We start from the raw sequence: 25,167 nt of genomic DNA, 5'->3' as shown, positions 1-25,167 counted from the left end.
ATATATGTACATAATTCCAAGAAGGGTTGGTAGGCTTAACCAGATTGCCAAAGGAGTCCATGGCACAAATAAGGTCAAGAAATGGGAGATTTAAGCAAATACTTTCTTTTTTTAAAAAAACTTTTTTTTTTAACATTTATTTATTATTGAGATAATAATATGCCTCTCTGAGAGAGACAGAGCATGAGCAGGGGAGGGGCCAAGAGACGGGGAGACACAGAATCTGAAGCAGGCTCCAGGCTCCAAGCTGTCAGCACAGACCCGACTCGGGGCTCAAACTCACAAACCGTGAGATCATGACCTGAGCTGAAGTCGGACGCTTAACTGACGGAGCCACCCAGGAGCCCCAACAAATATTTTCACCAACAAGTATTGATATAAAAATAAATTTTTATACAGCTCCATTACTTAGGAAAACCTGTTCAGAACTCTCCTCATCAAGAAGGCAGAGTGGGAAGGGCCCTGGTGTCAAATCTAGGAGACTAGAGTTTGGGTCTCAGCTCTGTGAATGCCCCACTAGTTACTTAAACTTTTTGTGTTCAGTTCTCATCTGTCATGTGATATGCTCGTTACCTAACTCACTGGCTCACGGCTCAAAACAGAGACTTGAGAGGTATACTCTCACACATTGTCTGCGGGAGCGTAAACTATATTTCCTGGAGAGTAACTTGGCCTTATGTACTCAAAAATATTCAAATCCTTTGAGCTACTACATCCATTACTAGAAATTTAGTATTAGGACATAAGCAGATATACACACAAAGACGTAATTGAAAAGATGTTCATGGCAGTATTATTTATAATCATAGTATTTTTGCAAACATCTTGAATGTCTAATAATTAAGGCATGGCTACAGAAATTGTGGCACGTCTATACTGATAAATGCGGTCATTGTGAATTGTCAGAGCCGAATATTTTGTAACATTAAAAAAATGCCTGTGATTTTATGTTAAGTTATGCAAAACTCTGCTGAAAATGTTATCGCTAGTGGTATAACGCATACATGTTTGCAATTTTTAAATTTACATTAAAATTTTTTCTCCTATATTTCTCGATAAGCATATGCTGCTTTGTAATAAGAAAAGCAAATTATCTGAAAAATCAACTCAAATTTAAGGTTTTTTGTGTGAAAGTGTTTTGACACTCACATTGTATGACATACATGTGAAATGTTATCAGTATTTTTCTGGGAATTTAGAAGCACAGTTGGATTCACGTTTAAATCAATAGATTTGGCTACATGGAATATAAATTGGTCAGTGGGTGGCCGTGTTCTGTGCAGCTCTGGAGCAGGTGGGCTCCCTCTGCTTGCTCCTCCCCCCCCCCCCCCCCCCCCCCCCGCAGCCCCTTTCTCACTCCTGTTTTTCTTGCTCTCCATGCACCATCCAGCCCTCCTTCCTCTGAACGAAGGTGTCTGGTCTTGTCTCCTGGGCTGAATCATGCCTCAGAAATGGAAAAAGCCCCAAGGCCAGGGCCTGTCTGGCTTGAAGAGCAGGGGCTCAGTTTTGAGTGTCACATCAAAGGGCATAATGAGGGCTGTGTTGCAGGTTCCAGGCTAGAGGGCAGGCGTGGGTGGCGCCATGGTTATGGGCTTCGGGGCTGTGGCCCTGACGGAATGCTGAAGCCGTATGGCCAGACATATGTGAGGAAAAGACTGCTTTTCCTGCTGTACGATTTGAGGGCATCCTGGTCCCCCTCACTCCGAAGCTTCTGGTGCCAACTCACTGTCCTCTTCTCCTGAAATCTCCAACATTAATGAAGGCTCCTGTTGAAATGTATTTGGATCATCTGGGGCAGCAACCTAACCTAATACTAGGATTGAGGCTTTGGAATCAGGTAGACCTAGTTACATGCTGATCCCCACTCCACTGCTGCTTGGAATAGTCACTCGATGTCTATGAGCCTGGGTCTCGTCATCTGTAAATGATGACAAACGCACTTACATACAGCAAGCATATGACAGGCACAGTTCCGGGTGCCTTTCTTATAACAACTCATTTGATGTACACAACAACCTTAATAGGCACCTGCTGTTATCGTCGTGCCCATTTTACAGATTGGGAAACTGCAGTCCGTTTGGTTAATTAACTCGCTCAAGGTCCCCTCAGGGTCGGCACCAGGATGAACCCAAGCAGTGTGGTTCCAGAGTCTATGTTTTTAACAGCCATGTTGGGAGCCTCACGGTAAGATGCGGCAACTATAGTAACTATGATTTATTAGGAGCTTACTTAGTGCCAGGCACTATGCTAAATGCTGCAACAGACATTTCTCATTTGTTCATCCCAATGCCTGGGTGAGGCAGGGACTATTGTTACATGCTAACATTGACCTGCAGGACCTGGCCCAGTGTAGACAAGGCCCTCTGTTAAAGGCGGGGCTTTTAGGAGGTTGTTACAGGGTAGAAGAGCTAAGATGTGTCCATAAATCAATGTGATTCACGGTAGACTCAGAGCTTGATGGAGCTGGAAGAGAGCTTCGAGATGGTCTAGTTTAAACTCATTTTTACTGATGACAAGAACTGACTTGCTCTGTTTATTCCCATAGAGTTTAGGGGAGGATCCAGTGAGATAACAATAGGCAACACTTACTGAGTTCGCTTGCTGTGTGTGTGTGTGTGTGTGTGTGTGTGTGTGTGTGTGTGTGTGTATTTTTCATTCAACCCTCACAACAACCAGATAGGAGAGGCACTATTATTATCCTCATTTCGAAAACAAAGGAACAGATGTGGAGAGGTTAATAAGCAACTCGTCCCACATCACACAGCTAGCAAGTGGCAGAGCTGGGGTGCTGGCAGAGTGGGTTCCAAAGCTCGGTGCTGAACCACCATGCTCTGTGCCACCTCACTTACAGAAGGTGGTTAAGAAGCCTAGGAGGAGGCGGGTGGGTCAGGTGGGTCAGAAAGTGCTTCGTAGACTACGAAGTGCTGTACAGACATGGGTTGTTATCAGAAAGAAGTAAGGGTCCCAAGAAAAGCGTAAACTGGTATAAAGCTCAGGGCAAAACCAAGCATGATCTCTAGGATGAGATGGACCTGCATTCCTAAGTACGAGTGAGGAGCATCCAGGGTGTTATGAGGTGGTGGTGGGGAAGGCTTCGTCTAGTCCTCCCTCATTAGCTCAGAATGACCGATCAGATTAGCCAATTGGCATGTTGGAGCTGGTGAAGTGGTGATCAGGACCAGAGAAAGCCTTGGGGACCTTCAGAGAGCAAGCTGGGCGGGGGCTACTCAGAGGGGGATAAATGGAGGCACAGAAGAAGGTTGGTAGCAGGGACGGGGGTGGGGGTTAGACAGCCCGAGTTCAAACCCTGATGTTTTACCACACTCTGATTATGAGGCCATGGGTAAGCGATCTCTATCTGAGTTTCCTCATCTGAAGAATGGGAGTGATAATAATGGTATTCTTCAGAGGCTTGGGCAAAATAGACACGCTAATTTGTTTAAAGTGTTTGCTCTGATGCTTGGCACCCAGTAAGCACTCAATAAGAGCTAGCATTGTTTTATTTATTTTATTACTATTATCCCAGACACCTGATTGGTGTCATGATTCAGGGAGTAGTGGTGTTAGAAGAAAGCAGATACACATGTCTACCGCCATCTACTCTTGGTAAATCTAAGTCTGCTGTGGTGAATTGGTTTGCAAAATAATGCAGACTAGATTCCCCCCTTCTCACCTTAGGTTTTGTTTTTGAGAATCATTAGATCTGCATCTCAGGTAAAGGTAAGGAGTGGGAGGAAGAGGTGATAAAGGCCAATGGGCTACCGGGCCTCTGGGCTAATTAGAGAAGGGTCATCCGTGGTTTCTTGGTCGTCACACTCACTGATTTCTGATGCCTTCCCTCTGTGTCTCTGTTGGAATTTCTGAACTCTTGTTAATTAGCCTCCTCACCCCTTTGTATAGTATATGGATTTACTTTCTTCTTTTTTAAAAAATTTATTTATTTTGAGAGAGACAAGAGACAGCACGAATGGGGGAGAGGCAGAGAGAGAGGGTGAGAGAGAGAATCCCAAGCAGGCTCTGTGCAGACAGGCTCAAATGCACGAAACTGCCAGGTCATGACCTGGGCCAAAATCAAGAGTTGGAGGCTTAACCGACTGAGCCAACCAGGCGCCCCTGTGGATTTACTTTCCATTATCAGAAGCAAATACATCCCTGTAGGGAACATGCAGATGGGTGGGAAGTCTTTTCTTGAACAGATTAATGGCACGATAGAAGGATGACTGTTGGATGGGAACTAGGGAGAATGGGAACTAATATGTACTGACCTGCACTCCTTTGCAGGACCAGGCTGGGTGAAGGAGCTTGCATGTTGCCATCATGCCAACCCTGCAAGAAAAGTATTAACTCCATTGTAGAAATCTGCCCAAGGCCACAGCTAGCCCATGGAGAAGGGAGTCCAACCCAGATCTATTCAATGCCAAGGGTCATCTTTTATACAAAATCTGAGAAACTCCACTGACTCAGAGCTATAAGGCCAAGTCAACCTGGCTTGGGGAAAGGACTGCTCCAGGGAGGGAAGGTATAGTTTATTCTGCTTTAAGGCCTCCTCCCAAATCCCCCAGGAGATGAAGCACTGGAGCTCAGTTATGTCTTTGGTCCAGGTAGAAGATTGCAGTTTGTTGCAAAAAAATTGATCTCCATCAGGCTATTACTACTTGTGGTTATATTTAACTATTGTTCAGTTGCTCAGTAGCTTTTTGTCATGGGGGTGGGGAATAGGTCAGAAGCCCAAGGAGCTATTTCTGGGCTCTGGCCTTTGGGAAAGCAACCTTGTCCTGTTTACACATTCTCCCTCCGGATTTGCACAACCTGACTCAGAGGTGACCCAGAAAGGTCACCCTCCAAGCCCAGGTAAATAGAGGCAACCAAATAGTCTCCAGTTAGCCAATGGCTATTGAGCAACCAAGGGAGCCCAGAACCCTACAGAAGGCAACTATGATAAATGTAGAAGAAAAGAGCAGCGTCAGACTCCTTGGACTGCTGGAGCAGAAGCATAGTCCTATCTGGGGGCGGAGGTCCCACAGTGCAAGTTCCAAGCCCCTCTCTCACATGACTCTTGGGCCAGTCACCCTTCTTAGCAACCACCCAGTAATACCACCAAGCTGAGGTGTCAGCACAAGCATGAACCCTAGTTTATCTTGTAGAATGAGAGGAGGAAGAAGGAAGTCTCTTATTCAGCAGTGAACAATAGATGGATGAATCAGGTCTCCTTCAGAAAACAAAACTGAAGGGAAGAAGGGGCCTGTGTCTGTCACCTTCTTCAAAAAGTCAGGTGGGAAAAAAAAATGATGTAGGACAAGAGGCTGGCTCTGGGGGAGAGAAGGGATGTGGAGCCTGGTTGCTCTACAGAGCTCAGGAAGGAAGCCAGTTGGAAGGGAGCCCCCAGGTCACACATCTGAATATGTCACTGCCAAGTCCCCAGAAACCAAAAAGCCTGCATCAGCCTGTCAGGAACTGGACATTCTGCCAATCCTGAACTCCCAGAACCAACCTGCTTCCTCCTCTTTTCCACTAGCTATTTCAGACTCTACCAGTGGAAGCTCATCTTCAGCCCTCATTTTCTTTTTCAAAATTTTTTTTAATGTTTTATTTATTTTTGAGAGAGAGAGAGAGAGCGAGCAGGGGAAGGGCAGAGAGAGGGAGGCACAGAATCTGAAGCAGGCTCCAGGCTCTGAGCTGTCAGCACAGAGCACAATTCAGGGCTCGAACCTGTGAACGGTGAGTTCATGACCTGAGTTGAAGTCAGACACTTAACCGACTGAGCCATCAAGGTGTCCTTGGAGGAGAGAATTTGAGAAATGGCCAAACCCCACCAATAGCTCTGTAACTGAGGGGAGGTCTTCACCAACTAGGATTGGGATGGGGGCTAAATAAAATATATACACTTGTTGAGCCCAGCGCGGTCCCTTGGGACCAAATACATGTATTTGTTCTTTCTCTGTGATAGATATTGTCCTTTGGGGGATCGGGGGGGCGGGGGGAGAGAGAAAACTTCTCTATTGAGTTTGCACATTTTGTGACTGCTCCAGGAGCTTCATCACCTCCCCTTCTACCATCCTAATCCAAGACCTTTCTTCCTAAATGGCCTTCCTGCTTCCTATTGGGTCCTAGAGTTTATTCTCCATACAGCAGCCAGAGAGATCTTTTTAACAACATAAATTGTGGGGCACCTGCATGGCTCAGTCTGTTATGCGTCTAACTTCCGCTTGGGTCATGATCTCACGGTCTGTGAGTTTGAGGTCTGCAATGGGCTCTGTGCTGTCAGGACAGAGTCTGCTTGGGATCCTGGGTCCCCCTTTCTATCTGTCCCTCCCCTGCTCATTCTCTCTCCCTCCTCTCAAAATAAAGAAACTTAAAACATAAATCCTTACCTTGTCACTTTCTTGTTTAAAACTGTTCAAATGCCCCATCACACTTAAGAGTAGAATTTAAACAGTTTGCCATGGGTGACGGAGCCCTACGGTGACCTGCACCCCGCTGACTCCACCTCCCATCATTCTTCCCTGGGCCCATTCTGATGCAGCCACACAGACCTTTGTGTCTGAGCTCACCAAGACTATGACCTCTTCAGGGCTTTGGTACTAGCTTTCCCCTTTGCCCAGAATACCCTTTGTTCCTACCTGTCATGGAGGACTTGTCTGACCACTCAAACGAATTGGCCCACCGCCCCCCCCCCACTCACCCCCATGAGTGATACTGACTCAACCAGTCTCGTCTAGTATTCGCTTACTCGTTCATTGTCTGTCTTCCCCACAACAACACAAGCCCCAGAAGGGAAGGCACTGTGTCTATCACTGAATCTCTAGTGCCAAGCAGAACCTGGCGCGTAGATCTCTAGTATTCGTCAGATAAATGAGCTTTTCAAATCTGAACAATCCTGAGAGGTATGTGAGAAAACGGAGGTTCTGTCAGACTCTGGATCAGAGTCCTGGTCGGTCTGAATACAGTCCTCGCCTTCCTTCCAGACACCTCGTCCCTTTCCACCGCGGGAGCAGCTCCCCTACCCCTCCTCACTTAATCCCCCTCTCCTGGAGGGATAGGCCGGAATTCCAATCTTGTCTCCAAGCCTGGTGCCAGCTCCCAAGTCCTCTCACGTTTCGGGGGCTCAGAGACGCCACCCTTTTCTTAAAACGGACCCTGTCGGGTGCGTGCAACCCCCCTTCCCTGGGTCCCCAATCAGAGCAGAGAGGAGTCCCGCACCGTCTATGGTAAAACCGGACGGGCCCCCTAGCCCACCGGTGTTATCGCCTCAACTCCCCGACTCTGTCCCTCTCCCTGCTGGGGAGCCCCTGGGCCGCGTGGGGGCGAGGAGGAGGCTCCAGGCGTCAAGGGCAACGAGGACATTCAGGCCCGAATTGGGGATGGGCCAACTTGGCGCAGTAGAACCTTTCTTCAGCGAGGCCTCGTTTGCCGGCCGGGCGGCTTTGGAGGAGACACCCGGCTTAACCGTCCCTCCCGCTCGCACCCTCCCCCTCCCGGCCCAGTCTGCGGAGGCGCGCCTTCCTGCCCGCCCCGAGTTCGGGGGCTGCTGCCGCGGGAGCGTTCCGCCTCGCTCCGGAGGGCTCCCCCCGCCCCAGGCGTGGAGCTCCGAAGCCTTCGGCAGCGTCTGGCCCTTCGGAGCTGTGGTGGGCGAGGGCCCGCGGGTTTCCTCCAGCTGGGGAGGACGCAGAGCGGAGGCGGAGGCCGAGGAGGTTCCAGGCCCGAGGCCCGGCGGGCCGGGGCGAGGGAGACGCGCCCACCATTCGCCATCCGGGGCGCGAGCGGTCCTCTAGGGACCTCGCCGGCGACCCGTAGCTCGGGCACGCGCCTGTCGCAGCCCGCAGGAAGGAGGGGTCCGGCCTGAGGCCCAGGGCGGCGGCCGCCATGGAGATCCCCTCGGCCCAGGGCCGGCGCCTAGGGCCTTGGGGGCGGCCCTGACCGCCCTCCTCCCTGCCCGGACCGGGTCGCGGACGTGCCCCCTGCGGCATTCGGCCACCTCTGCGTCTCCGCCCTCCCCGGGCCGCGCTGCTGCCTGGGCGCGGCGGCGGCGACGGCGCCCTGTTGAATGGGCTGTGAGGGCCCAGGTTTGAAGCGCTGGCGAACGCGGCCTCCGGGGGCGCAAGGCAGCAGCAGCGGTGGCGACCAAACGGGTGTTGGAGTTGGCGGCGGCCATGGAGGGCCTGGCTGGCTATGTATACAAGGCGGCCAGCGAGGGCAAGGTGCTGACCCTGGCCGCCTTGCTTCTCAACCGGTCTGAAAGCGACATCCGCTATCTGCTGGGCTATGTCAGCCAGCAGGGAGGGCAGCGCTCCACGCCCCTCATCATCGCGGCCCGCAATGGGCACGCCAAGGTGGTGCGCTTGCTGTTAGAACATTACCGGGTGCAGACTCAGCAGACGGGCACCGTCCGCTTCGACGGGTAGGTACATCCCAAACCCTCTCCAAGCGCTCCGAGAGCCCCCCGCTCCCCCCGCCTCCACTCTCTCTTCCTAGAGGTATCACTGCTTCCTTTCTGTGCATCCTCCTGCCGCATTAATGACCACTTCATCTTCCAGGGGTAATACTTCATCCCGTGTGTTGCTCATCCTCCTCGGTCCCTACCCCTCATTCCCTCTCCTCTGTGCGTAAATAGCCACACCTGTGTCTTGATATCTAATCGGTATTCTTCTCCACTAGAGAGTCTGTGAGCAAGTAGTATGGAGGAGGTGCACCTTTCCAGGTTTTACCTTTGTCGATGGTGGGGGTCGGAACCGAGAGCAGAAATTAACGCGGTCGGCAATTAACATCGAAGACTTCTGTTTGATGACTTAGTTGGTCACCCCGTTTTTACTCCTTCAAGTGATGGTCCCTTCAGGCAGGATGCTGGGGCCTTCATGTCAAAATAAAGCGCCTAGAACTCCAGCGTCTGGAGGGGTCGTCGGGCAGCCAGACATCCCAAGACATGATTCTGACTCTTCCACGTTCCTCGAGGTAGAGCTGTTGGCTGCAAAAATGGCCCTGGGCCTGGTATAGCAGATGATGCCATTGTTAATATACGTTATCTTGTGATATTGTGAGGAAACTTGATTGTTTGCTCTTCTTTGAGATGGGGAGTTAAATTCATATTGTCGAAGTTAAAGTTTGGTTTTTAGGTCTAATTGTACATATTTTTGGGGTGTGATAATAGTTAACGCAGAATTGTCAGGTTTGACAGTGTCTGCTGTGCTGGATGATTATAAAGTGTTTTACAGATTACAAACTTCATTGATTGCATTTGTATTTGTTGACTTTTGTGCCAGTATATGAGCCATTCTAGCATTTTTTTTTCTTCTTTTTGAGGTGGATGTGGTCCAAGCACAAAGATATGTATCTTTAGTTTTGGTGATTGAGAACTGCTTGGTTAAAACCGCATTGAAAAAGCACTTCTTGGTGATGACTAGGGCATTGTTGAATTTTGGTTGATTCTTTTTTACGTTTAAATAATAAAAGCTTTTTCTTCTGTTTTAGATGAGAAGAAAATATTTTAGAGTATTACATTTCAATGAAACGATAGCCTGTGTTGGTGGTTAATCTACCGTGCCACCTCCCTAGACATTCTGGAGATGGTCTTCTTCCTGTTTATGAAAGATGGCAACCTGATTCATGTTTGCTTTCCCTTACTGGCTTCTGTGTCCTTTCTATAACTCCCTGCATTCCCACAGCCTTTCCTATACCTGGAGAAGTGCCACAGAATGACCCCTGAACTTCCAGCACCATTCCAGTTGTATAGGTGCATGCATTCATTGAGATATAACAGCTCCTGGGAACACCACAGCTAAGGAACTTGCTGAGGCCTGTTGGGAAGAGGGGAGAATAGTGGTGAGAAAAAATAGTTTCCTAAAGTATTTGGAAAGGCTTTGCTTACTGCTGTCTTCCTTAACTATCAAAGAGAAAGGTATTTTGAGATGGAATCAAAAGAACTTGAAATGACTAGAAATGACTAGAAATACAGCACTGAGCCTGTATAGTAGTGTATCTTGCCCGGTGTTCTCCCCCGGCCAGTAAAATCAAAGAGTTCAGTGGGCAAACACTTACTGAACTCCCGTGTGCCAGGCTCTGTGGTAGGGATTGGGTATGCAGAGGTGAGTAACGCACTGTTCCCACCGAGGGGGAAGACAGTCTAGCGGGGGAGACACAAATAGCTATATAAATGAATAATTACAGATGCCTTGCCATTTAGAGTTTTAGAAGTCTTTGGGACTGCTGAGGGAGTACGAGAAGAGGAAGTGCTCAGCTTTGCCTGGGGGAATCAGAGAAGGCTTCCTGGGTAAGGTGATGTCAGAGTTGGATCTTAAAAGAAGTGAGAGAGAGAGGCAACAGCCTGGAGAACTTGCAGTGACCAGTGTTTCGGTGTGTTTCAGTGTGGTCATAGGAAGGGATTCAAGCTGGGGAAATTGAGAAGAGATTGTGGGAGACTGGAGAGAGGTGGAGGCCAGATTTTGATGACCCTTGTGGGAAACGGCGAGTCGGATTGGTGAGGCTGTAGTTGCGAGCGGTTCTGCATTTGAGATTTTGGCCAAGCGTTCTTTCTGTTCTTCGGTCTGCCTTTTTGGTTTGTGGATTGTTACAATTATGAATTTCTTGGCTGCTATGCAAAGGCAGTGGAGAATTTTATTTATTAGATGCCCACAGTGGGCCTAGCCCTATTTATTACATCTTCTGTGGAGGATACAGAAAAAAATGCAAGGTTTCTACGTTTGAGGAGCTTACCAATTAATTAACAAGAGAGTTGAAGTTCATGGCCACCTTTCTGCCCACTCACAGCACTCTGAGATTTTGCAGTTTATTCCCGTCATTTTGGCATTTCAGAACTAGATAAAAAAGAGTGTTATTTGCAAATGTCATGATTTCACTTTGCACTCATTCCACACATTGTGAAAATGGCCTGAATGCGGTGTTAACAATATGAAGCTCACTCATCCGTTGGGGGCTGGCTTTTTGAGAAGTACTTAGCTAAAATCCCCCCTTAGGTTCCATTGGCACTTGAGAACCATGGCCAGGTGGGGACTAGCAGGTTCTCTCTGTGTGCTGAGCTAGATTAGTGTTTCCTAGTTTTTGGTCACTTGTGTACCATCTTCACAATTTTTTGTCAGATTGTTCATTATTCTGTTATTTGCTCGATTTTTTTTTAAGTTTCACTTCTTATCTTCATTCTAAGCAATGGTTATCTATGTGTTTATGGGTTTGATATGTATTGTGTGTGTGTGTGAGAGAGAAAGAGAGACATTAAATATCTTATTTAAAAAAGTTATTTTTAAGTCTATGTTCTGCCTAAAAATTTCTATTATACCTTAGGAAACTAAAGTGGATTCATAATAGAGTCTCAAGGAGGAAGGGACTACCTACACCTACCTAGATCAAGCCCCATGGTGATATTTGAGCCCTTGTTCATATTTTTAGGAGGAACATTTGAGATTATTTTACTTATGGCTTAATATGCGAAGACTAAAATTGACAGACAAGTAGGCAAGAAAAATTACTTGAGTGGAAATGAAAGAACCTCTAGTTGGAGAATGGAAAACTATTAAGAATGTTACAGAAATGGAACAGAACAGAGGTGAGGTGTCATGTGACCATGGAATATTGTGTTGGCCTGAGTTCCTAGGGCCCACCGCCAGCTCTGGGCCCGAGTTTGTGGGGAACCCTTATGCTAAAAGAGGTTTGCTGACATGGATGGGAAGGAGAACAGGACCTCTGGGAATTCTGAGGCTTTTTGTTGAGTTCTCTTATTTTAAAGTCGGTGCTAGTACTAATACTTTCAATGTCCTGGTAGAGGGCAGGCATGAGGGGCACATCATCATTTGACTTCATTTAAAAGTCATTGTTGGGGAGTATATATTTTAAGAAACTGCACTTGATCTAGTAAATGATTTTAAGGACTTTGGTTAAAATAAAGTATTGATCATTTACATTTAATGAATTTTTATTTCCATTTCAAATGCTTGAACCAGACATTTTTATTTCAAATTGAACCAGGAAATAGTTGAGTTTAGTTTTGTGGTCAGAAATGTTATCTTTTATTGTGAAATATTTCTGTCATCTGGTGTGTGTGTACATTTTGTTTAAAAAGGTGAATGTCAGATTTAGTTTCTTGATATTTATGTATTTACTTACTTAATTTTATTATTATTATTTTTTTATGTATCTCTACCCCCAACATGGGGCTCGAACTCACGACCCCAAGATCAAGAGTCGCACGCTCAACCGACTGAGCCAGCCAGGTGCCCCGGTTTCTTGATTTTTAAAATGAAATACATAATAGGGACTTTGCATTGCAGTTTGGACTGAGTCTAGAAAGATCATTGTTTTATAGTGCTTCTCCCATATGGACTAAGTACATATTGTGTTAATTTTATTATATTTTTATTTTCTGTTATAAATGTATTTGGTATGTTGTTTTGAGGCAGTTTGTGCTCATAATTTCAGCTGAATTTTATGGACAAAGGAACGTCATAGATTTTAGGCTTATAATTCCCTTTAATCTATTTAATTTTTTGTTTAGATGTAGAAATGCAAAATTTACTAAGGCTAGTGTTTCTGAAGGACTGGTCATTTTCTAATACATTCTGCAGTGAATATTTTGTCCTAAACTATTTATTTGTTTATTAAAATTTTTTTAAGATTTATTTTAGAGTGAGTGAGTGGGGGGAGGGGCAGAGGGAGGGAGGGAGGGGGAGAGAGAGAAAGAGAGAGAGAGAGAGAGAGAGAGCGAGCGAGCATCTCAAGCAGACTCTATGCTCAGCAAGGAGCCCGATGTGGGGCTTGATCCTACAACCTGAGCCAAAATCAAGAGTTGGATTCTCAGACTGACTAAGCCACCCAGATGCCCCTGTCCTAAACTATTTAAAAATTTTAATTGCCTCAATAAAAATAGATAATTGAAACTTTCTTGAGGCTTCTGTCACATCGTTATATGGAAAAATGGAAATGATTAGGCTGCACCACAGAAAGTGTATTTTTAAAGTGCAAGGGAACTGGGGCGCCTGGGTGGCTCAGTCGGTTAAGCGTCCGACTTTGGCTCAGGTCATGATCTCGCAGTTCATGAGCTCCAGCACTGCGTTGCGCTCTGTGCTGACAGCTCGGAACCTGGAGCCTTTTCAGATTCTGTGTGTGTCTCTCTCTCTGCGCCCCCCCCCCCCGCTTGCATTCTGTCTCTTTCTCTTTCAAAAATAAACATTAAAAAAAAAAATAAAGTGCGAGAAAACATTTAACTATGTAAATGTAACTATATATTAACTATGTATTCATTTTTGATAGACTAATCATCAGTTTCAAAATGCTTTTTAAAGTTAAGTGTTTGAACAATGTCATGTGTTCTGTTTCCTTACGTTTGATGCATTTTATAGTTTCTAGAGTAATATTGTGTTTCAATCTCATATAAACCTTTTAGTTACATATCTGTAAAATGAGCATAATAATATCGACCTCGACCTCGTAGGGTTACTGGGAGGAGGGCATTGTGAGGATTGAATGAGATACATTGCATGTTGAGTACTTAATGCAGTGAGTGCTTGGCACATCGAAAATATTTATTAGCTATTTTTGTTCATTTAAACTGGTTTTCTTTAATTGTGTCTCATTTTTGTTTTTAACTATGCATATTTTTAGTTAAGGTATAATATCTAGTAAGGTGCCTAAAGTTTAAGTGGATAGGGGCACCTGGGTAGCTCAGCTGGTTAAGCATCTGACTCCCATCTGGCCTCAGGTCATGATCTCTTGGTTCGTCAGTTAAAGCTCGGCATCAGGTTCTGTGTTGTCAGTGAGGAGCCAGCTTGGGATTCTCTCTCTGCTCCTCCCCTGCTCGCTCGCTCTCTCAAAATAAATGAGTAAACTTAAAAAAAAAAAATTTAACTATACAATGTGATAAAATTTTAATATGTTTACATCCATGTAAACACCTTCTAGATCAGTATGCAGGACATTTTAATCATTCAGTTTCCCTTGTGCCCTTTCTCCATCAGTTCCTCTCCTTTTCCTTCTCAGAAGTAAAGATTATTCTGACTTCTATTATCATATATTAGTTTTGCCTATATTTGAACTTCCTGTAAAGGGAATCATACAGTATACTCATCTGTCTCTTTTTTTGCTTAACACATCACTATGAGATTCATCTGTGTAGTTGCATGTATGGGTTTTTTTATGCTCTGTAGTATTCCATTGTATGAACCTATGGCAGCTTATTCTGCACCAGATATCTCGTAGGTGTTTCCAGTGTTTGACTTCTACAAATAAAGCTGCTATGACCATTTTTATGTAAATGTCTTCACTGGTGGATATTCGTGTTCATTTCTCTTCAGTTACATGCCAAGGAGTAGAATTGCTGGGTCATGGGGTTGGTGTATTGCTAAACGGTTTTTCCAAAGTGGCTGGAAACATTACATTCCTACCAGCTATGAGAGTTTGAGTTGCTTCACATCCTGACCAACACTTAGTATTATCATGTCAGTCTTACTAATTTTAGCCATTCTGGTGGCTGTGTATTGGTGACTCCTGGTTTTAATTTGCATTTCCCTCGTGAGTAATTATCTTGAACATTCTTTTCATATGTTTATTGGTCACTTGACTATCTTCTTTTGTGAAGTGTAGTCATTTAGTCTTTTCACCCATTTTTTAGTTAGGTTGTTTGCCTTTTCTTATTGATTTGTCAAATACATTTAATGGAAATATCTTCTCCCAGTGAGTGGACCGCATATTCACTTTCTTCACAATATCTTTTGGTGAATTGAAGTTCTTAATTTTAATGAAGTCAAATAAATCAGCTTTTTCTATGATTAGTGCTTTTTTTTTGCGTTCTGTTTAAGAAATGGTCATTAACTCCAAGGTCATTAAGATAGTCTTTTTTTTTTTTTTAGAAGCTTTTATTGTTTTGCTTTAGATGTATGCCACTTCTCTAATTTTTATGCATAGTGTGAGGTAAAAGTCAAAGTTACTTTTTTCCCATACAGATACTTAGTTGCTTTAGGACCATTTTTTTAAAAAGAGACCGTACTTTCTACCTGATTTTCAATGGAGCTTTTGTCATAAATCAAGAGACTATGGGGCACCTGGGTGGCTCAGAAAGTTGTGTCCGACTCTGGATTTCGGCTCAGGTCATGATCTCAGGGTTGTGGGATTGAGCTCTGCTTAGTGTGGAGCCTGCTGGAAATTCTGTCTTTCTTCCTCTCCTCCTCCTCCTCTGCTTGTGCGTGCTCTCTCTCTCAAAGATTAAAATAAAATAAAATAAATTAAAAAACTATGTGTGTGAATCTACTTCTGGATTTTTTGTTGTTGTTGTTGTTCTATTGATACACTTGTCTATCCTTGTGCCAGTGACACATTATCTTAATTACTGTAGTTGCCCTTTTTTTTTCCTTTCAAGATCCTCTTGGTTGTTCTAGGTCCATTGCATTTCTGTATTCCTTTTAGGATTAATTTGTCAATCTCTACATGTGTGGCTATGCCTGCATGCGCGCGCGCGCGCACGCACACACACACACACACACACACACACACACACACTGTCTCTCTCATCCACCCCTGCTGGGATTTTGGTTGGAATGCATTGACTCTATATATCATTTTGGTGGAGAATTAACGTCTTAACACTATTGAGTCTTCTAACTATGAACATGGAATATTTCTCCATTTATTTAGACCTTTAATTTATCTCAGGAATGTTTTGTAGTTTTCAGTGTAGAACTCTTATATATTTTTCATTAGATTTATTACTAGGTACTGATATTTTCTGATGCTGTCACAAATGATATTTTTTTTGGTAGTGAAAGAAAAATTTTTTGAACTTCGTATAATCATGACACTAAAAATGTTAATTTTAATTTTACTGAATTGTTTGCAAAAGGTACAGTTGGCAGCCATTAAAACCATCACTGATGTTTTGTCTTCTTTTTTGGACTTCCACTTTAGTTTAAAAAATCAATTAACAAATGGCACTTACAAAAAATAAAATTCAGAAAAGAAACTTCAGAAACCTGGTTTTTTCTTTTTCGAGGTTTGTCTTCCATACAGTAAAAGGCACAGATCTTAAGTGTGCACTTTGGTGAGTTTTTTTGCCCTAAATATCCACCCATGTAGCCACTACCCAGGTCAAGATATAGGACATTTCCAGCAGCTTTAAGCCTCTTCCCAGTCAGTCCTACCCCTTTCCCATAGGTAACTGCGTAAGTCCTCGTTAGAAGACTTTTGTGTCATTTTGTGTCACTTGAAAGTGAAGAAGTAACTGCCTGAATTGTTATAAAGTGGGTCTTTTGTTTTCAGCAGAAACAACAGACTGATGGTGTTTTGGGGGTGTTGTTAATTGGAGTTAAACTATGATGTTTTTATTATACCAGAGGAATTATACTCTTCCATTTCATGGACGATATAATTTGACCTGTGTTATAACATAAGGCTGTATAGTGAGGAGCTCAGCAGTGAGGTTTTTAGTATAGATTCTTAACTCTAGTAAATATTGCTTTTGTTTGATCTTTTTCCTTAACACTTCCAAGTATACTTATTTTAGTGGTTCAAGCACAGTAGATGTAAGTATCTGTAGCAAAAATCTACTTTTTAGGGCTGATGCTTAGTAACGCGATAAAAAGTTGAGAAATTGAGGTTGGGGAAAAATTGAAGGTAGACAGATCGACAAGATTGGCCTCCTTGCATGTCTGATTTTATGTAAGTAGTGAACCTAGTGTATATGAGGCAATAAGTAAGTGGTGACTATGAAGCCAAAAAGTGCAAGCACAGACTGAAGGTCAGGGAAGATGCCCACTTGTTTTTAGGAAAATGCTAATTGTTTCCTGCTCTTAATATTTTCCCCCAGTGATTTTGTTGAAGAACATACATAAACCCCTAATGTAAGCACATATATACATGCATATTTTTAAGACTTTTACATTTTTTAAATTTATTTTTATTTTTTGAGAGAGCTTGTATGTGCACGCAGATACGCACAAACCGGGGAGGGGCTGAGGGAGAGAGAGGATCTTAAGCAGTTTCCGTGATCCATGTGGAGCCAGACTTGGGGCTCGATGCCATGAACTGTGAGATCACGACCTGAGCTGAAATCAAGAGTTAGCACAACCCACTGAGCTAGCTACCCAGGCACCCCTTGAGACTTCTTTTTATTTATTTATTTTTGAAAGAGAGAGACGGAGCGTGAGCAAGGGGAAGGGCAGAGAGGGAGATACAGAATCTGAAGCAGGCTCCAGGCTCTGAGTTGCCAGCTCAGAGCCCAATGCGGGGCTCGAACCCACGAACTGAGATCATGACCTGAAGCGAAGTCAGACGCATAAGTGACCCAGCCACCCAGGGCGCCCCAGAGACTTTTAAATTGGAGTATAACAGAGAGAAATGCACTAATTGAACGTGTTTTTTCAGAAAGGGAACATACTCGTTTAATAAAGTTCCTTTTGTGCTTTCTCCCACTCTCTACTCCCCTTAAAGGTAAACAGTGTCCTTCTGACTTCCAACACTACAGATAGGTATATACATGTAGTAATATAACATGTACTATGTTTGGTTGACTTTTGCTCAGCATTATGTTTATGTGATCCTTCCATATTGTATGGAGCGGGAAGTTTTTCATTCTCACTGCTGTAGTAGAGGTATATATTTGATTAGCTCAGATAATCTTAGGAAAAAGTTATCTGCTTAAATCCTTGTTTTCCTAAAGCAGTTTTCTAACACAGCGTCAATATAGGGATTAGGGTAGCTTTCTTACTGACATATAGAGAGAAACTCCGGTCCGTGAGGGATCCTGGGAAGGAGGAACATGCTTTTTCTTAAGAGCCAGTGCATCAACTGGGTGGTAAAGAAGTTACGAGCCTCCGTACATTGCCTCTGTGTTTTCTGAAATGTATTTACTTTTGCTAGTAAAAAGTTGGTGATTTTTTTTTTAGGGTTATATACGTTGGTAATAACAGTAATAGATAGCTAACATTTATTGAGCTTTTACAAGGTATAATAAGTACAATGCAACATGCTTGACTTAAGTCACCTGATTTTATTTTCACACAAACTAACGCTTTATTTGCATTCTGTAGATTGAGGGTTTTGGTCAGTGCAAACGAATACATTCTTTAAACTTCTCTCAGGGCACGTGGCCTTCATTTTCTGACGGTTTGTTCTTTTCACGAACAGGTATGTGATTGATGGCGCCACTGCTCTGTGGTGTGCAGCAGGAGCTGGACATTTTGAAGTTGTTAAACTTCTAGTCAGCCATGGAGCCAACGTGAACCACACCACAGTAACTAACTCAACCCCCCTGCGGGCGGCATGCTTTGATGGCAGACTGGACATTGTGAAATACTTGGTTGAAAATAATGCCAACATCAGCATTGCCAACAAATACGACAACACCTGCCTGATGATTGCAGCGTACAAGGGACACACTGACGTGGTCAGATACCTTTTAGAACAACGTGCCGATCCCAATGCTAAAGCACATTGTGGAGCCACAGCCTTGCACTTTGCAGCTGAAGCCGGGCACATAGATATTGTGAAAGAGCTGATAAAATGGCGTGCTGCTATAGTAGTGAACGGCCATGGGATGACGCCATTAAAAGTAGCTGCCGAAAGCTGTAAAGCCGATGTCGTCGAACTGTTACTCTCTCATGCTGATTGCGACCGAAGAAGTCGGATTGAAGCTCTGGAACTCTTGGGTGCCTCCTTTGCAAATGACCGCGAGAACTATGACATCATGAAGACGTACCACTATTTATATTTAGCCATGTTGGAGAGGTTTCAAGATGGTGATAACATTCTGGAGAAAGAGGTCCTCCCACCGATCCATGCTTATGGGAATAGAACTGAATGTAGAAATCCTCAGGAACTGGAATCCATTCGGCAAGACAGAGATGCTCTTCACATGGAAGGCCTTATAGTTCGGGAACGGATTTTAGGTGCTGACAATATTGATGTTTCCCATCCCATCATTTACAGGGGAGCCGTTTATGCGGATAACATGGAATTCGAACAGTGTATCAAGTTGTGGCTGCACGCCCTGCACCTGAGACAGAAAGGTAACCGGAATACCCACAAGGATCTTCTTCGATTCGCTCAAGTTTTCTCACAGATGATACATTTGAATGAAACTGTGAAGGCCCCAGACATAGAATGTGTTTTGAGATGCAGTGTTTTGGAAATAGAACAAAGTATGAACAGAGTAAAAAATATTCCAGATGCTGATGTCCACAATGCTATGGACAATTATGAATGTAATCTCTATACCTTTCTGTATTTAGTGTGCATCTCCACCAAAACACAGTGCAGTGAAGAAGATCAGTGCAAAATTAACAAGCAGATCTACAACCTGATTCACCTGGATCCCAGAACTCGGGAAGGTTTCACCCTGCTGCATCTAGCTGTCAACTCGAACACCCCGGTTGATGATTTCCACACCAATGATGTCTGCAGCTTTCCAAATGCACTTGTCACAAAGCTCCTGCTGGACTGTGGTGCCGAGGTGAATGCAGTAGACAACGAGGGGAACAGTGCCCTTCACATCATCGTTCAGTACAACAGGCCCATCAGTGATTTTTTAACCTTGCACTCTATCATCATCAGCCTGGTTGAAGCTGGCGCCCACACTGACATGACCAATAAACAGAATAAGACTCCGCTAGACAAAAGTACAACTGGGGTATCTGAAATACTACTTAAAACTCAAATGAAGATGAGTCTCAAGTGCCTGGCTGCCCGAGCAGTTCGGGCTAATGACATTAACTACCAAGACCAGATCCCCAGAACTCTTGAAGAGTTTGTTGGATTTCATTAAGTGACTGGATATGTAAAATCGTTTAATGTGGTGCTAAAAAGTAAAGGACTTTAATCACAGACAATAGAATTATGTGTTCATAAATTCTGCTTTTCTTTCCATTACCCTTCTTCCCTATCCATCCTTCCTTAGTTCTGTATTTGGTCTTTTTGCCTCATGATGTTGACTGATCTCAAATACACTTTAAACAACGCGACATTGTTTAGGTGTAACTATAATCTAAGGTGTCTGGATATTGGTCACTTAATCTATCTTTCTTTCTTTCTTTCTTTCTTTCTTTCTTTCTTTCTTTCTTTCTTTCTTTCTTTCTTAATTGAAGTATAATTGAGATACATTATATTAGTTTCAGGTGTACAACATAATGATTTGACATTTGTATTTTTTTTTAAGGAATGAATATAAAATATTTTATGTAACAAGGGACGTTTATGATTTGAAGTCAATGTTTTAAAAACTGCCTACAAAACTATTTCTGTTAAGCCTGTGTCAGCGTGTTATCCTTGCAGCAGTTTTGAGGATTTCATGAAGAAGAACAACTAAAAAGGACCATAAGAGTAATGGGATACCCCGGTGTTCTGCGTGTGCCCAACTGCTGCACGTAGGTTTTGCTCTTCCAATATTTATGCGGAGTGATACGGCACATCGTAACATCAGGAGGATTTCAAAAAATACAACTGCAGATTAATCTGAAAATGTGCTAATTTCAAAATAGTTATAAATGTATCAAGTTAAATCCATTGGAATTATTGCATTATGCTGGGTGGTACACACAAAGGAGTAATAGTCTTAAAGCAATTTTTCAGAGAATATCGATGGACTCTTTGCCGTCAGGCTTAAATTCTAAAATTCTTTGGTCTCTGTTTTAAGGTAACTTCTCTAAATTGCAGCAGCCTGCATTTGAACTCAGCTCACAGACATGTAAAAATTATGAATACTGTGTTTTCTTATGAAACAAATTGTCACAATATAGTTACACCTTCTATTTTTGTCCCTTTCTCCCTTTCCTCCTGTGTGGTCTCTTTTAAAAATTGGAAACTACTTTTCCAGAGGGCACTGTTTGTGCCCCCCTCATAAGGTGTTTATGACGGATGAAAAGGAACAAGGATGTTTTTAATTTTTTCACTTTCTTTACTTTGTCCCTTATAATTAGTAGAAAAATCACTAGTGTGGTATAGGAAATGAAATGTTTTTGATGATAAAAGTAATTTGCAATGCTGTCTGGATGGTATTTCTGTCTGAGAGCTGAAAGTTCAACCACAAAATGTCACTGATTCTGATAGGCTGTGCAGAGGTCTTTTTGTTTTGTTTTTTGTTTTGATGGCAGCATTTTAAGTGTCAGACTTAAAGAGTATTCTGTGATTATCTTTTAAGCATCACAGAAATTCAAGTAAAGGGTATACACCTATTTCTATTTCTATTGATGTTAAAAAATGATAAAGTAAAATGAGCTATATCTGTATTTTTTCTCTCTAGTGCCAAATGAATGCCTTAGCTACTCGTAGTGCATGGTACTGTAAGTGAAGACCAGCTTTTTTTTCGTTAATGAAAAGCATTATGACGCTGTAACATCAGCTATAAACTAAAAAAAAACAAAAACAAAGAAACCCCAAATCTGTATGGTTTCAATGAGCATTTTATGTCTGCATATTGTTTGGTGAAGTATAAGAGAAAGGTTGCAGTTGAAACAGTATAAAGCATAAATGACCAAGCCAAAATTAGCACCTAGGGCCTTAAATAAAAGATACCCCACAAAAGGAAATAGTTTGAAGGGTGGGAGGGATTGGAAGGGGGGGAACCTTAAAAACTTTTTCCCCTAAGGATGCAAGATACCTTTATGGCCACTGTAGTTCTACTTCATGCTCTTGTTTCAGCTAGGAACGTTGTGATGGCAAATTCTGTCATGGTAATATATTTCTGTTTTCCTAACCTGAGGTCTTTACAAGGAGGGTTTTCAGGATGGTTTGAAGGGAGATACTTGAAAGAGCCCTAATTTGAAAGTTACTGGCCTTGATCCTTCCGGTGCAAATCAAGGAAATACTGTACCTTGCTCTTGGCAACTCTCGTGGCCTGAAAGAGAAAATGCACGTCCTCAAGGTGAGTGAATCACACCTTTTCCACAGCTTAGGTCAGACCCTGTATCTTTCAGACTTCAAGTCCTGTGTCTCTGACAGTCTGAGGAATGGCTATGATACTTGGTATTCAGTTGGTTCCATTATGAATGTGTATGATTTTTAAACACCAAAAGTTAAAATATCAGATAATGTTGCATGTTTTAAAAACCATCCCTCTGGCTACCCAGGACCAGCACTCTTTTAGATCTTACGTATTCATAAAATGAGGATGATGATTATATGTACATATTCAGACATCAAAATTTAATGACAGTGCTTTTGAGAAGGGATGCATGCTGGAGAGCGCAGCTGCTGACTGGAGTGCCGACAAGGTTGGGGAGAGAGTGTGAAGACAGTGGGAATAAACTGTGAGCTCTGCTAATGGTAACATACTTTTCTACTGTAGTGTCGTAGTATGTTGTGCACTCCATTGCTAAGGATCTAATTCTGTCTTGTAAAATAAATCCAAATATGTATTGTGAAACATCTGTATAAAACCATTCTTGAAACAAGTGATCTACATGCCTGTTTTATTTGTTTTTGGTAGAATTATTTTAAGTATGTTTAGCCAAATCCTTCCCAAGCTTAAATGTTTTGTGTGTTTTTAAAAATTTATTATTATTTTTTTTTTTAGGAAAATAAATCGGTAAGAAAGGTCAATAGTTCTGTATCTCAGCTCATGAGAACTCCAGGCTGTCTCCATTTTCCAGCCACTTTTGTCATTTTCTGTCTATTATTGGTAGAAGTATGCTTCGGATCGTAAGTCTTCCTTGATAATATTACAAATTCAGTCAAAACTTCTTTGTCTTGCTCAGTAATTGTCCTATAAATTTGGTTGAACGAGAGGCCCAGGAGGATGGATAGCTGGGCAAACGAGGTGAAACTTAGGTGGGTTTTCCGTTTTTAAGTAAGAGTTGGTGAAACTGAACCCTTGAATTTAGGTGACTCTTCAACTCAAGGAATGGGCAGCAAATCCATCCCCTCAATTGATTAAAGAAGGGGGAAATTTTTGTTGTGAAAACTCTGACACCACATGGTTTTCTTCACTCTACTCTGGATTGCTCCAGCAGGCCACAGTCCCACTACCTTAAGGTTCTTTGCCGTGGGAACTTCAAACAAACGAGCCAAAAAAGCAAGCTTTGGTCTTGCTTGTTTCTGGGAAGGGTTTTGTTTCAGTGTACTACTAGTTGATTAATAACCGGTAATTAGGGGAAACCTAGGTAGGTACGATAGCGCTGTTTGGAGTAACAAACGATTCGGGGGGGGGGGGGGCGCAGCTCCCTAAGTATCAACTCTGTGTCTGGCAAGTGGTTTTGCAAATTACATATCCCAAGGGAATGACAGCCGTTACCAGTCTCCACTGCAGTTGAGGCAGCTACTTTATGGATAGGACCATTTTGGATTACTCGTGCAGAAACTTTCCTTTTTGGGAACGGGGCGCGGTGAGGAGGTGAGTTGCTGGCCCTTGGGTTACAGTTTTCTGGGTTTAGAAGCAGCCAGTGATTGAACTAGTGAGTAGGTGGACAAAAGTAGAAAGGGCTTGTTTTTATGGTAGATTTTCTGTAAAAATCCTAAATGTTCCTTTTTAGTCTAGCCACAAGTATCTATGTACAGATGACTCTTCTGTTTTCCTCACTGACTATGCTGTAACACTGAAATGGGTTAAAGAAAACAAAACTCTGCCTTTTGCTCTATGGAAAGTTACCGGTCCATAGGATGTTAAGCTGTGTGTTTATTTCCACTCTGAAAACGCACAGCTCTGCTCTGGATACCCTCTCTGGAAGGTAGAAAGCTCCTAGGTACGTATGGCACCTTGCAGGGCTTTGTCATACACGTCTGGCAGACTTGCCCAAGTCTTCAGATGGCCTGGGTTGTACGTACAGCATCCTCTCTCCCAAATAGGGGATCTGGAATAAGTCCGCTGATAGTGATGGTAGATACATTAATTTTTAAAACTGTAAAGTAAATGTGGTCTCTAGTCCTAGGTTTGTGGTGTGTTCATTTGTGTTAATGTGCAGGGAAGGGACATTGACTTGATGGTTATGGGGAGTATATCTTGATGTGTGTACAGGGGTGAGTATTGCTAAATTATTAACAGCTTTTCATTTAGGGGTGAGTCATGTGATGAGTGGCCTAATCAGCAAAATGAAGGAGCAAAGATGCAAGCTTTGCCCAGTGATGAAGTAAACAAGGTTTTGTATCTGTCTTTTATCAGGTGTTGTAAAACTTGCGCATGGCTTTTTTTGTTGTGGCTTATTAGTAATTGGTGGAGGAGAAAAGATGAGGAAAACCCCTCAGCTTTGCTAACCACTCTTTTCAGAGGTACATCGTTGGGGAGTAAAATCTGACTGGCCTAATGTGTTGAAAAGATCCTATCCTTTATAATATTCACCCCATCCTGTAATCCTCCGCATCGAGGAACTACATTGTTGTATTCTAGTAATTCACTGTGATTTATAACAAACCAGTGATGTCATTCTCTTGTGCACTTTTGTCAAACCATTTACGTGACTTTAATAAACATAGTGAACTTGCTGACTGCACCAGAGGTCTGTTAGTGATTATATTGCATGACATTTTCTATTTGAGTTTGACATGTAGAATCATTTTTAATTTTGTGGCAATTGACAGTCCTAATAGCCCAGCTAATTTGAAACTAACAATATTGCTGTGTAAAAGGAAAAAAAAAAACCGGTGTTTGTGTTCAGTAAATGTTTGAAAAAAAAAAAAAAAAAACCAACCCTGCCTTGCAGTTTGTGTCTTTATTGTTCAGTGTGCCTTAGTTGAGATGATCTTTTGTTGAATTTATTTAAAAAAGAGTTGTCAGAGTTCTATGTGCCTGGGGAAAAAATTCAGATAGTAAAGAAAAATTCAAATTGTAAAAAAACAAAACAAAACAATGCCCTTCTCATCTCTACCTGCCTCCCTCTCATTTAGACTCTTAAGAGGGCTGTCACTATTACTAGTTTTTTTGAATAGCTTCCCAGAATTTTTCTGTGCATATATGTTTTTTTCTCCTTTTCATTTTTTTAAAAAATGCAAATGGACTTTTTCTTATTCTATTCTGCATCTTGTCTTTTACATTTACTATATCTTAGGCTTTTTCATTTTGGTGTGTAGTTTTGTTTTGTTTTGTTTTGTTTTTTTAAGCAACTTTATAGATTTAATTCTGTGGGTGGACTTAACATTTATTTAGCCAGACCTTGTTGTTGGACTTCTAGGTTTTCAATTTATTGATATTCTAAATAACGCTTCAGTGAACATCCTTATATACTATGTTCATAGAATAGATTCATTCCTAGC

General features: G+C 42.8%; 1 protein-coding gene across 1 annotated transcript; it reads left to right on the top strand.

Moving 5' to 3' along the window:
* The first annotated feature begins 7,512 nt into the window (after nt 1–7,512).
* Nucleotides 7,513–24,407, top strand: FEM1B (fem-1 homolog B). Its single transcript, XM_011282943.4, has 2 exons — nt 7,513–8,398; nt 18,118–24,407. The coding sequence occupies exons 1-2, from the start codon at nt 8,151–8,153 to the stop codon at nt 19,751–19,753; spliced, it is 1,884 nt and encodes a 627-aa protein (XP_011281245.1). The 5' UTR covers nt 7,513–8,150; the 3' UTR covers nt 19,754–24,407.
* Nucleotides 24,408–25,167: the final 760 nt, after the last annotated feature.

The sequence above is a fragment of the Felis catus genome, chromosome B3 (genome assembly GCF_018350175.1).
Source record: "Felis catus isolate Fca126 chromosome B3, F.catus_Fca126_mat1.0, whole genome shotgun sequence".
Taxonomy (NCBI): Eukaryota; Metazoa; Chordata; class Mammalia; order Carnivora; family Felidae; genus Felis; species Felis catus.
The sequence above is the reverse complement of the archived record's forward strand: the minus strand, read 5'-3'. Positions and strand labels throughout refer to the sequence as shown.

What these genes read in the sequence shown, in the direction of transcription:
- FEM1B (XM_011282943.4), top strand. Translation starts at nt 8,151, where the DNA reads ATGGAGGGCCTGGCTGGCTATGTATACAAGGCGGCCAGCGAGGGCAAG. An exon ending in GGCACCGTCCGCTTCGACGG is followed by an intron (nt 8,399 to 18,117) that starts GTAGGTACATCC and finishes TTTCACGAACAG; the next exon opens with GTATGTGATTGATGGCGCCA.